The sequence below is a fragment of the Pezoporus wallicus genome, unplaced genomic scaffold (genome assembly GCF_028554395.1).
Source record: "Pezoporus wallicus isolate ANWC-B61680 ecotype Strahan unplaced genomic scaffold, APGP_CSIRO_Pwel_v1 scaffold_2584, whole genome shotgun sequence".
In the NCBI taxonomy this organism is placed as follows: domain Eukaryota; kingdom Metazoa; phylum Chordata; class Aves; order Psittaciformes; family Psittacidae; genus Pezoporus; species Pezoporus wallicus.
In genome coordinates, this window is record NW_026642851.1 from 5,533,314 (window position 1) to 5,547,537 (window position 14,224).

Consider the following 14,224-nt stretch of genomic DNA (forward strand, 5'->3'; position numbering starts at 1 on the left):
CTCTTTATCTCAAAATACTTTTCCTTCTTTTTGTCCATGCTTGGCTGGCTGGCATCCTGCTTTTCTCCATAAATACAAATCCTTTCCACCTTCCTTGCAAGACTTTGCTTAGGAAATCATTAGATTCAGCCCTCCTCAACTTTGCTGAAATCAACACTTCAAGTACATTGCCAGCTTTTAAGTTGTAAAGTAATAACAAAATAAGGCAAAGATTTCTCTACGTGAACAGTGTTAGGGTGTATGACACAAATTAAACAGAAGATACAGTGGCAGTAGCCATGCCGTTTTAAGAGGTAATTTCCACAAAGTGAAGGATGACAAAAAAAACACCCTAGCCCAAAACCCCCAAGCCTTCTCAATATCACCACTATGGCTGTGATAATTTAAAGCAGCATTTCACAAATGATGGAATCCTGTGTCAGCTGTACAGGTGTCAGCCATCATCAATACAAGGAGAAGGTAACTCATCCCCTTCTCTAGTCTGTGCATGGATTTATCTGTATGTGATACTGCCAGCTCTGGATTGAAAGAGATACATGTACTTGATTGTCATATGTCTTCTCTTGTAAAACGTTGCATAAATCCACTTTGCAAAACACTTTCTAGCCAAGAAAGATGTGTTCTGTGTGTACGATAGGTTTACTTTTCTATTTACATGCAAGGTAAGTACATGATTTCTATCTTTTTTTTACGTTCTTCTCTCAAAATCTAAGTTGATGATTATATCAGATACTTATCCTGAAAAGGTGGAAAAATAAATAATTGTGCCCCATCTATAAAGTTCTTTATAGACTACCTTTGTTTTTCAGAAGTACTTTCACAGTACTGATATATTGCTTGTCTCCCTGAGCCATAATTTCATAAAAGTTCTTATACTTAGGGAGGTGTCAAAGGTATTCTGCATGATACAGTAGCGTTCAGAAGTTTTGTCCTGGCCCATCTTCTAGACAATACAGCAATGCAAGTGTTCTCTCCTTGGGAGATTTGGGCTTGTTCCGGAAGCATCTCAGTATAACACAGGTGTTCAAAAGCATCTGCCGAAATGTAGACTGACTGGAATATGGGATAAACATTCTGTTCAGTGGTGAGAGTGTTTGTAAGGCAGTGATAAAGCTCCTTTTTTTGGCAAGGATGACCATCACGTGGCACATTCTCAGAACATTGCATAGATCAGATTATGACACCATGTCACTTGCAGGTACAATGGAAGCCTTGTGGAAGGAATCCTTCATTTAATCCTCATCATGTCTCTAGTTTCAGGCAGGATTCTGACTTGAACTGTCACTCTCTTCCTCTATGCATCAGTAGTCTTGTTATTTGTCAGTTGTTGCCTGTCAGCCATGTCATCTTGAGGAGGTCTAGCTCTGTCAAAGAAGCCACACTGCAGGAAACAATCAACAGAAACAAAGGCATCATGGTAAGACAACCACAGGAAGACTGAAATGCAGTTTGATTCTTTACTCAGTCAACCTGAAAGGTCAAATAAAATCTATGGCAGGTTGATAGACTGTGAAGCTTTTTAATTTCTGTTCAAATCGTTCCCTATGAAAAATGAGAGCTTTAGGTGCAAGGCATTGAGTTTAAAAATTCAACTAATATGAAAGGTATCTTTGCAGGAGATGCAAAGTAGGTCTGAATGCTGGTACTGCCTGATTAGAAAACTGCTGATTTCAGCTCAGCAAGGCACTCATTCAGAAAAGACATTTAGATTGACAAATTGTAATAATAATAGAGGTGGAATATGTGTTAGGAAATGTGCTCTGGACAGTGGTGCGAGCTAGACTAAAGATCACGAAAGATGAGATTCCTCTCACCTAACTCTAAGTGTCTAAAAGTAACCCTTTTGGTTGAGAGGTTGAAAATTACGTAGACTTCACAAGAGGTCAGATGAGAGTACCACCAAAAGGTAATTCCTTTTATCCTCCCATGTTTTAGACATAGCGTTTTGCTATTATTAACTGACTAGGCGAATCTAGAAATTTAGCATGGGCTGGACATCTACCCCATACCTTTAGGCAGCTAAAAGCAGATGAGCTATAGCCTAAAACTTAAGAAATTACTGTTTTTTTAATGGGAACTGAGAGGATGACTGAAACTGCATTGGCTCCCTGTAATATAGCATTTTCCAGTAACTTGTCTTAGAACCTGTGAATGGAGTCTAACAACCAGCACAGAACTAGAAAACTTTAAAATCAGAAGATATGACATACTAATATGAAAGGAAATCTAAAAACTAATTCTCAAAGCTGGGAATGTTGTTACAGGCTGACAAAAACTGGAAGTTCCTGAAGTACTCAGAGAAAACAAAGCTACAGTCACTTCTTTTTGAACCTAAACATCCTGAAAAAGAGGCTCATAGGTCTTGGAAAACAGAGCCAAACTCTTCATGCCCATTTATAACCAGATTTTAGTAATAAAGGAGGACTTTGAAAACAAGTTCCCTGCATAAAGGTCAGTGACATTAGCATGTCAGAAATGCCAAAACAGAAAAGACACATGTGTATTGTTGCTTTTGCTCCAAACTATTAAAGATGACAAAATTCCAGCCTCTCTTTTTATGTTCTGTCAGTGTCTTCTAGTATATTTCCATTTTTGTAAGGCAACAGTAACAGTAATAATGCAACATACCTTCCATAAGGCTAAGGTCAACATAGCTAATACCAGTAGTCCAAGAAGTATTGCTAGTATTATAACCCATAAAGGGATTACAAATGAGACATTTGGAGTGGACCAAACGACAGATGTTCTGATCTGAAATGAAAAGAATACATCAAATGAACAAAAATTAAGAAAGTAAAGCAAATGTGCCAGTAGACTACAGAGGTTGTAAGCATTCACTTCAACAGTGTCTTTGAGGATTAGAAATACACATTGCTTGGAATTCTTCCATGTTGGCTTCATTTACTGCAAGTTGTTTTCCACTTGTTCATGATAATGACTAGAAATGGGATTTGCACATACACGTAAGTCTTGTGCTGTCAGACATATTAATAATTTTCACTTAATGCAGGGTAGCAAAAAATACCCTTCTCTGCAGATACTTCAAGGAACAAAGTTCTACTTGCATGCTGGTACAGCCTGGGCCAGTATGACTGACTTATGCTGAATTACTCTGAAACAATGGCTAACTTCAGCCCAAACTCTTACTTCACACCACAACAGATACCAGTATATCATTCTTACTCTAATTTTTGCTGACACACCAGTATACATTTTTAACTAAGACTTGCATATCAGCTAAGCAAGTCCAAGAATGAAACTCAAGCAGAGTGCATTGTCTTTGTGATAAAGCCCAATGCACACTATGATGCTACTCCTTAAAAGAAGCCAAGCATATGGACTATTATCTAAATGGGATATGGACGTGAAACACTCTCTCTCATTGTCTAAGGCTCTAGAAAGAGTCAGGAGTGTATAAGAAGAGTTGTCAAAGGTTTTAATTGACTTGGATAACTTCTCTCTAGACCTTCATCTCAACAAAGAGTAATAATAACCCTTATGTATTTCTGTGTCTGGGACCATCCACATATGTAACTTCCTCCTTACTCTCCTTTCAATACCTTGTACCAAACTTATTCTACACTCTAAGACTCCTCTTGGAAGGTTCCTTGTTAATCTCATTGAATATCTGCTATCTCCATGCTGCTCCCAAGTGGGAAGGAATGAGTTTGAACTTTCCTTAGCTCCTCAGCCACAATTATGTCTGCTCAGTTTTAGTTTATTTTCTCAAAATCTGCTCTTTATTGTTAGCCTTGGAAATTATTCCTCTCTGGGGTTTTCTCTCTCATTGGGCCTCTCTCATTTACTCTTAGTCTCCTTTAAACAGGATAAGCATGTGCCAGATGGAAGTTATTTTCTTCATGACAAGATGAAATTGGTTTGAAAAGCAAACTGATTACACAAACTCTCAAGTGATCTTCCTCTTCAGTGGTTGAGGTATAGCTAGGAAATCTACTCTTCTTAATAAGTTTCTTGGCTATTGCTCGATTTCTGATCTGCACTCACTGCAACTTCCTTTTCTGCTTGTTGGGTTTTTGTATTCTTAACTCACTGGTTGATGCATCCAAAATTCAGCACAATTTCATTCATGGAACAGCATCCTAAGTTTGAAGACTGGACACGACTTTGTAGTCCAGTTCAAAATTAAATCCATTTCTGTGCCTCTCACTATTCTCCTTGAAGATGGCAGATTTCAGTCTTTCTGCAACATCTAGCCTTTTCCTCTCCCTCTTTCCCATGATCAGCATACTTTCCCAGACTTTTCATTCTGCAAGTACCAGCAGACCTGTCCCTCAGCTACTGTCATGCTTAACTGGAAGACACTTTGGAATAGTCCTTTCCACTTACTTCATCTGTGCAGCCTGCTGCCCCTACTCTGACACAGCACTGTAAGATGGTGAGGTCTACTGATGCGCGTATTTTTTATAATATCCCTCACTGTTATGGGATGCAGATGATAACTGAAATCAGGGACAAACTTTCTACGTTGGACACCATTTGTCTTCTACCAAAGCTTACATTGAGGGTTACACAGAAAAATCTGAGACACTGCCCAGTCCTTTTGAGGTCAACACTTTGACATGGATCTGCACCTAGAAGATTTAGTGCTTGCAGTGCCATACCATCATTGATCTAACAAATATATTCAGCTACTACATTCTGGTGCAGCTGTAAATAGTTCTGACTCTAGAAGACCTCAAAATGATAGCATATACAAGGAATAAATATGTTAGCCAATTAAGGGGAAAAGTATTATTTCAAGGCCAGCAGAATTAGTAAGAAACCCCATGAAATCCTCCTCTTGGGTCCTAACAAGTATCTTGCCACTTCAGCAATACCATTCCCTTCCCCAGCCTCCTCTCTGGGTTACTTAACCACTGCAGAACTGCAGAGGCTCTCTGCATCATTAGATTCAGCAAAAGCAGTGCTCATTTAGTAAGGACAAAATGTTTTTGAATGGCTCTCCTTGTGTCTCAGTGGTACTGTATCTGGCGTTAAAATGCAAAGGCAGAGAAAAAGGTCATCTGAACTGTCTGCAGATTCCTTCCAGAGAAAAGCCAGTAACGTCCATCCAGACCTCAAAGCATGTTTGACATCCTGCTGAAATCAGTGGAAACAGTCTATTTCATTAGGGACAGTGGATTTCATTAGGCTTTGGATAAAGCTGATAGTAGTGTATGCAACTACAAGTATCTCTGTAGCCACTCTATGTCTTCTTTTATGCACCACTTCCTGTGTGTTTGCTGCATTTGCATGTTATGTTTTCTTTCCTCAGACTGTGAAAACAATAAGGCAACCTAGCTGTTCTTGTGATACCTATAGAGCAGCTATCAGCATGGGTCCAGATAAAGACATTTGGGTCTTCCTGAGGACACACTATAATCAATTATTAGTGGTGTAGCAGTGCTCAGATTTGCTTGTATTGCATGGGTTCAGAATCCTCTCTCCCTTCTTCCTTTTGTCATTCTGCCTTTACAGATAGTAGAGTCAATTTATAATGTAATTTAAGTAGTGAGCTGGAGCCTGACAAATGCTGAAATATAAACAAGAAACTGTAATCTTACAGAAGTGCAGAGCATCATGTTTATAATCCTGAGATTATCAGCAATGAGTAAAACAAACAGCAGAAATCAGATCTCTCCTGTTTCAAGCAGAATGCTGCTGCAAAGCTGACACATCTCTCTTCCCTTGTAGGAGTGAGGCCAATGGCTAATGAAACATTTGCCTGCTAAAATCCTAAAACCATTTTGTTGCACCCACACCCTTTTCCCATTAATTCTTTGTCTTAGGTTTTTGAAAGCAAGGGAAGGATTGTGCTAAGTGCTTGAGATTTACTTCCTGAGCAGGGGATTATATGCAGTCGTCAGTCTCACTCCTGCCTGTGTGCATTACCAGTAGAATATAACATCCCTGGGCTCCTCTATACAAAGACTTGCAGGGCTACTAATGCAATTCATGGTGAACAGTTTGACACTGCAAGTTCTCAACACCCACGGAGGCAGAAGCTGGAGGGAAAGAAAGAAACAAAGCATCCCTTCAGTTTTGCCTGCCTCATTTCAGTGTTTCCACAGAAGCCTGTCCCTCCTCCACCCCATGCTGTCTGCAACAGTTTTACATGTGATTTTGATTTAGGACAAGTTTGTATTATTCAGCTTGGAGTTCTATCATCTTCTCCATGTGGTAGGTTTAGTGCTGCAGGATCAGAGCCAGGGAACATTTTTTTGGGGGGGAATTATCTGTTTTCATCTAAGGTGGCCAATGTGAAGACGTATAATTTTTACACACATGTTGCATGTTGGCACCGTACTTTCAATGTGTGTTGGCTTTCCTCTCCACTCGTGACTAGAAGACCTTCTTATAGTGGACACTGAAAACAGTGGTTGCTTCTCTGTCAGGCTGGTGAAAAGTACAGAGACTTGAGAGGAGCCATCTGACTTTTGGCCTTTCACACTGCTGATCGTCTCACACCTTTTGTATGCAAAAGACTGACAAGGAATGCCATCTGGCTCAAGCTCTGAGATGAGGGTGAAGCTAACCAGACAGTTATGGTCAGAGCCTTTGTCTGCTATTGGAAATAAATTCCAAGCTAGTCTTAGCACAGATACCATCTGAGATTCTTAACTTTGGGATCGTTTTTGTAGTTCCATGAAAGTAATTTGTTGCTCACGGAATTATTTCTTTACAGGGCTTTTATTTTCCTTTTTTAAAATGTGAAGCACATTGCAAGCAGATAAAATAAACATTAGGTTTTTTGCCACTAATTTTTGTACAGTTTTGACTGTGCTCCTGGTTTTGGTGTTACTTCAAAATTGTTTTCAACTCCACTGGAAGGCAGCTTAACACAGTGCAGCATATGTGGTAAATTGCCAGTTCATCAGCAGTCCCTTGTGGACAGATGGGAATTAGGTTTTACTAGAGCAAACATAGAATCACAGAATGGTTTGGGTTGGAAAGAACCTTAAGATCATCTAGTTCCACCCCCCCTGCCATGGGCAGGGACACCTCACACTAGACCACGTTGCCCAAGGCAGCCCAGGATACGGCTGGCTTTCTGGGCTGTGAGCGCACACTGCCAGCCCATGTTAAGTTTCTCATCAACCAACACCCCCAATCTATAGTCACAGTTCAGTGCCTGCTAATGGGACTCTCACAAAGTTGTTTTTCCCCTCTTGTTCTTTAAAAGACACATTTTAAAAAATAAAAATAACTTCTCCATAATGTAATCTGCTATTTTAGGCAACAGTAGCTAAACTAATTACTATTCTAATGCTACCTCTTTTATTTCCCATGATGACCTTTCTCTTATCTTTTTTTGCTTACACAGACTGAGAAACAGGAACTCTTTAGTACTCCTACATGTTCCCATCCAGCCTTACCAGCATGATGTTCTTGTATGCGCTGAGAAAATGCTCAACATAAAATGTAAAAGCTCCCTTGAGCTTGGAGTTACAAGTAATATTGACATTTTTATTTACATTTTACAAATGTTTGTGCAACTGTATTTCATAAGGAATCTAAGCACATTTAAAATGAAAGTACTATCACTGTGTAATAGGTAAAAAGGGAGTTATAAGCCTTAGTCTAAAACCAGTTTTACTCACTGTGGGACACTGGTCAAAATCTTAGACTAGAGGCATCCTGTCTGAAGATCCTATCAAATATTTAAGAAAAGCAATCATATTTTATTAAGCACCAAAACTGGCTCAAGAATCTTAAATTAAAATGGAACAAACTATCGCTTATTCTAACTCTGTATTTTGTATTATAAAAAGTACTTTCACCTTGCACATGAAACTCATCAAGTAGGATAGCATTTTTTATCATAAAACCTCTAAGAAAAAGTGTCAATTTTCTCTTGAATGGTAGAACTGTTAGCAAGGAAATCCAGCCAGTTGTACAATATATAGCTGCAACCCCAAGCCTATCAAAATTAATAGAAATACTTTCATTGATGTTAGTAGATTCTGGTTTAAGATCCAATAAGTTCCAAGCTAATTTTCTGTTTGATGCCACTTTAACTCTATGGTCGTACTATACAAGATTCCGATTTTCTTATATTTACATAGCCTTTCACCCACCTACGTATCATGGCAGGGGTGCTGGAACTAGATGATCTTAAGGTCCTTTCCAACCCTAAGTATTCCATAATTCTATGACCCTCTGTCAATATATAGACCTATATTCTATGATGATGGAAATAAAGACCTCAGTGCTGCAAATATAACTACATGAATATGTCCGTTACTAGTGTGTAGGGGATTATTCATGCCAATAAAATTATATATACATATCAGCCTGCATAATCGGAACCCAGTACTCTATGAGTTAAATGAAGGACATATGCTCTATTGTTTTAGAATATGTTATCTACACTATATAAACTGTAAAGTTCTCGATGACTATTAGATAGGTACTTTTGACAATTAATTTTAAGATATTAAAATCTTTATTCCACTTCCACCCTTGCATTGTCTGAAAGAAACCCATAAACTTCCAAATAAATCTTTGGAAACTTTTAAAATACAACCAGTGATCTTTTTCAGAAGGAGCAAAAATATTAAGCATTGTCCAAATTCAAGCAAATATTTCTTCTTGCAAGTGGAACATCAAAAGAGCTTGTGCATATAACACATCAAGTTGTAGAGCTGGCAAGCATCCACTGCCATGTCCAGATATGAAACAACATAAAAGCGCTATCATTTTTCAACATTTTACAGTTGCCATTACAGGCATTTTGCTATAAATCATCTGCAGCAAATAACAAGCATTATACTGGCTGGAGTAAGAGAATAAAATGCTTATCTGATCACTTGGTAGATCATCTGACACTTTTTTGAGAACAGCAGGCTATCACCTGGGGTAAAGCGCTTCAGTCCACATGAAGGCACCACTATCCACAGAGTTCTGCACAGCATGTGTTTCTGGTATGGAACACATGCTGCAAGAAAATAAAAAGAGCCTGAGTATATCTGTCAGCTTGGAGCCTTTGAACCTTTCTGGATGAATACTGCTTTAAGCATCAAATCTCTCTGGCGAAATCATAATTAGTGGTTGGAGTCACTGAGCCTATAGGACCAAGATTTCACCTTACGTCTTCCCAGAGTAAGTATCAATCAACCATTCGATCTGGGCTTGTTCAAACCAAAACCTTATAGCTTGTATTCTCTAAAATATATTCAAAGTAAGCAGTAGTGTGTATTATTATGTTGCTTTTCCACATAAGAAAACATTCTGCTCTCTACTACAACATCTCAACAGACTGATAAAATGCATTTGCACCACAATTTAACTTGGAGAAGTTTGTACTGAGCTTACCTTTTAAAAGAAGGACTGTATATGATAAATCTTTGGAAAGATGAGAACAGTAAGTCTTCAAATTTCAGGTTACTCTTACATTAAAATCAAATTATGCACTCATATTTTACTTATTTTTGTCAGTAAGGACAAAACAGAGTGAATTTTAACCATGGTATAAAACACCATAAGAAGCAAGTTCCTTTAAATTGCTTTCCAGAGTCAATGCTTTGGCACCAGCAAACAACTAAATTAAAGTTACATCTCCAAGATTAATTTTTTATGTAACAATTCATGGCCATACAAATCTTGCTCTGCAAATAGATACTTTAGTATCTATCTATCTATCTATCTATCTATCTATCTATCTATCTATCTATCTATCTATCTATCTATCTATCTATCTATCTCTATCTAATCTACTTACCTACCTGCCTATTACATCTGTAGGGGTTACCAGGTAATTTCATATCTTGCACCTGATGTCCTGTGAGGTGGAAACCCTAGAGAGGCATGGACTCCCTTCTGAAAATCAGGGTATCAAAGAAGTTTAATATAAATGAGAGAGAAGTTGCCAGAAATAATCCATTACTGCTGACTGGGAGAAGAGCAGAATCTCTAAACCTGACAGAATCAAGGTTTTGGATTCTGCACAAAAATTTCCTCCAGATTTTTTTTTACCCTGAACAAGGTAACTAGATACTTGCTTTATCAGTTTCGTTGTTTTCTTCTGGGTGGAAAATCCACCCTGACTGCAATAAAGCACTTTGCACATTAGTGCAGCAAGAGACTATTTTAAAATGGAATTAGTATCGTATATCATCAACTTCCACAGAAAGCAATAAATGTATTTCCTTGATGTATTATTTCAGGAATTTACACTAGAAACACAGGAAAGACTGATCTCAGTATTTTCATCTATAAAAACTCTCACAGCTGTGATCAGAATGACCAAATAGATGTGCTTCACACAAAGACACCATTTTCAGTTACTCACGGCTATGCTTCCCTCAGGGAGCTTTGTTGGTTGTACTTTATACGGCATGCTCTTAACTTTGAAGGACACATTGGAAGACAGAGTATAGAGATCATTCTTTCTCTGAAATTCAATAAAAAAGAAAGGAAATTATTAAAAACCATGTTTATACTTAAAAGCACTATGAGAAACAAGAAGAGAAAAAATACAGAGCACTGATTTTCTAAGGAAAAGATGGCTTTTTTTTTGGTAAAGGGTGCAGTCATCCTGGGATCGATGTGTGTCCATGAGAAAATACATCATACAGCATAAAGCTGAACTACAAAGATTTCATGTTCATATGTGGAAGCGTTAGATATGCAGAAAGACACATACAGTTGTTTCTCATAGTTCTGTCTGAAATAGGAGACTGGTGAGTTTGAAGCAGGGGGGAGGTTTATGAGGTGTCTATATTTTAAAATCTTGCCTCTGCTCACCAAACCCAAAACAAATGCAGGTATCTTCAGAATATTTCTGGCCAGTGTTGAGAACAGGCTGGTAGAGCTCCTGAAGGCATCAAAGGAATGCTGCACCTTCCCATCAAAGAACAATAGGAACAAACATCATTGCACTTCACTTAGAGTGTGATTGATTTCTTACTGCAGTAGAGCTCAAAACCCCCAGAAGAACTGCCTTTGCTTTTTTACTACATTATGCAACTGCAATAGGAATGTATAGAAGTCACTGTTTAAGTTATATATATGTATAAATACTTATATAGCCTTCATTAAGCACTTCAACAAACCCAAAGATGTGCAGACATAAAAAAAAGAAGTATTGCTCTGCTAGTTCTCTGTGTTTTATTTATGCTTGCCTGTATTTATAAACTAGTATTCACTTAGGCATCACTCTCCCTGGTTCAGAATGACTTAAAAGTGTTACACTATATAGCTCATGCTGTGACTTTTAATTAGCGTTTTCACCTCATTTGGAAGCCAGGTTGGCACTGACACACTACATCTGACCACTTGCGTCTCATCGTGCTCTTCTAACCTTGGCAATAATCTCCCTCTCTGTGCGAAGTGCCTTGAAATGACAGTCAAGTGCTGGCATGTCCACTGGAAAAATAGCTGCCTAAATCTGTAACAATCTTGGATAAGTGACATGTGAAAGTGCATGTTCCCTAAAAGAATCTTAATAGTTGCAACATTTACTACAAGGATATAAATATTTTCCACACACATATTTTGAATGCTGTTGAGCTCTTTGCATCACTGATATTTAACTGGAGTTAGTTTTGAAGGTTAAGCACATCAGTTATCAAGTAAATCTTTTAGTTCACTTCGAATTTGACATGTTCAATTTCAACCAAATGTTATCTTGTCACAGAAAGATGATCCTGCACTCCAGCTACATCCTTTTTTTCCTTGTTTTTATCCCAAAGACAGATGGCTGAGTGGGTACCATGCTCTTCTGGAAGGCAACAATCCTGCTTCTAATTCCACCTCTGCAACTGATTTTTTTGTGTGACACTGCATGCAACTCATCTCATACATGCCATCCTACGTAAAGCTGGGGTAATGATAGGGATCTCTGAAAGTTCTTTGATATGCTCTAAAAAGTGTTACGTAGTCAAGTGTTAATATGTCCACTGGAATACAGAGGGCTGGGAGTTATGCCTATCATATCGCTTTACATTATACTCTTTGAATTAAACAATTTTCATCTCTTGTATGAGAATATTTTCAAAGCCCTTAATCATTTTTGCTAACTGTCCCAACGCTTTCTGAAAAATGATGTTCAGAATTCAACACACTATCTGGTTACTGCTTTACTGTTTTGTAGATCAACAACTGAAGTAAGAAGACCCCATGATAAGTTAATGTTTCTTTTCTTCACTGATGGAGAAAGGTTTGTGATGTGAAAATGATCTGAAATAAGCATAACCTAAACCTGGGAGCCAACATGGACACAGCTGGATTACCATAGCCCAGCTAAAAGTTTTCAGAGAACTGGTGAGGTTGGGAGGCACCTCTGGACATTGTCTTACTCCAGCCACAGGCTCAGAACAGGGTCAACTAGAGCAGTATGTTCAGGGCCATGTCCATGTGGGTTTTGAATATCTCCAAGAACAGAGACTCCGCAAACTCTAGGAGCAACCTATTCCAGTGTTTGACTTCTGCCACAGTAAAAAAATTCTTTTAATGTTTAAATGGAATTTTCTATATTTTAATTTGTGCTTCTTCCCTCTTTTCCTGTTACTGGATATCGTTGAGAAGGCCTGCCTCAGTCTTCTTTACTCCCTCCTATACCAGATATTTATACACACTGTTAAGATCATGCCCAAGCCTTTTCTTCTCTAGACTGAACAATCCCATATGTCTCAGCCTCTCCTGGTGTTTCAGATGCTCCAAGGCCTTAATCATTGTTGTGGTCCTTGGGTGGACTTGATCCGATATGTCCGTGTCTCACTTGTCCCAGGGAGCCCAGGACTGGACACAGCACTCTAGATCTGTTTCACCACTGCTGAGTAGAGAGAAAGAGTCACCTCCCTCAACCAGCTGGCAATGCTTTTCCTAATGCAGCCCAAGAGACTGTCAACTTTCTTGCTGCAAGGGCAGACACACTCGGCTGATGTTCAACTTGGTGTCCTCCAGGATCCCAAGATCCTTTGCTAGAACACTGCCTTCCAGCTGATTGGCCTCCAGCCTGTGCCAATGTACTGCATTATTCCTCCTGTGGTACAGGACCTTGCATTTCCCTTCGTCACACTTCGTGAAATTCCTGCCAACCCACTTCTCCAGCCTCTTCTGAAGGGCAGTGCAACCATGTGGTGTATCAATGACTCCCTCCACTGTTCTGTCATCTGCAAACTTGCTGAAAGTGTATCCTGTCCCATTATCAAAGTAATTAATGATGTTAAACAGTACTGACCCTGGTATTGACCCCTGGTATATACTATTACTGACAGACTTCCAGCCAACTTCATGCTGCTGATCACAACACTTCAAGTCTGGCATTTCAGTTTTGAACCCACATCTCTGACCACCTATCTTCATTCATTCTGATAGTGTCAAAAACCTTACTAAAGTCCAGATACAAAACAATGACTGCTCTCCACTTGTCCTCCAAGATGAACCTCAATTATCACAGAAGGCTATCAGGTTGTCATGATTTCCCCTTCATAAATCCACACTGTCAACACCCCATCACCTCCTTGTCCTTCAAATGTTTGCAAATGGCTTACAATTTTTTTTCTCCATCACTTTATCAGGGATTGAAGTGAGGCTGATTGGCCTGTAGTTCTCTTGATCCTTCTTCCTGCAGACAGGTGTGACATTTGCTTTCTTCCAGTCCTCAGGAACTTCTCCCAGTCACCATGACTTCAAAGATGATTGAGAGTGATCTCGCACTGACAGCTCCCTCAGCACTTGTAGGTGTATCGCATCAGGTCCTTTGGACTTTTTAATGTCCAATTTGCTTTAATGTTCTGATATTCCACCACCAAAGGTAAATGTTGATTGCTGCAGGTTTTGCCTCTGGTCACAGAGGCCTCATATTAGTATATGCAGATTTTACCAGCAAAGACCAAAGTAAAGGAGGTGTTCAGTAACCCAGCCCTTTCTGTGTCCCATTCAGCAGAAGAGCCATATTTTTCCTGAAGGCATATTTTCAGCTGAAGGCTGGTGTCCTGCGGTCCAGGGTTATAGTTCTGGTATTGGCCTGGCCTTCTTTTTTAAAAACACTAGTTTTCTCTTAAAATATATAAGTGTTTACTGGTGACGTGAAGCCAGCACATTTAGTGCCTTTTGGAACTCATTTGACTATGCCACAATTTTGTCCTTTTAAAATACTGAGAGCAGCTGAATGTTTATTATCGGAATATTGAACCTCTTCTTGGGGCTTACATTAGGAATGAGCAATATGAAGAAAACTACTTTAAATAACTACATAGGGATAGTAAAATCAAACATA

General features: G+C 38.9%; 1 protein-coding gene across 1 annotated transcript in view; it reads right to left on the reverse strand.

Moving 5' to 3' along the window:
• Positions 1–543: 543 nt before the first annotated feature.
• The window catches only part of ITGA8 (integrin subunit alpha 8), a 109,877-nt gene continuing 96,196 nt past the window's right edge, over positions 544–14,224 (reverse strand). The window contains exons 28-30 of the mRNA XM_057432504.1: positions 10,292–10,393; positions 2,629–2,751; positions 544–1,381 (exon numbers count right to left, since the gene is read on the reverse strand). Coding sequence (XP_057288487.1) covers positions 1,295–1,381; positions 2,629–2,751; positions 10,292–10,393 — 312 coding nt within the window. The 3' untranslated portion in view covers positions 544–1,294. The remainder of the gene's footprint in view (positions 1,382–2,628; positions 2,752–10,291; positions 10,394–14,224) is intronic.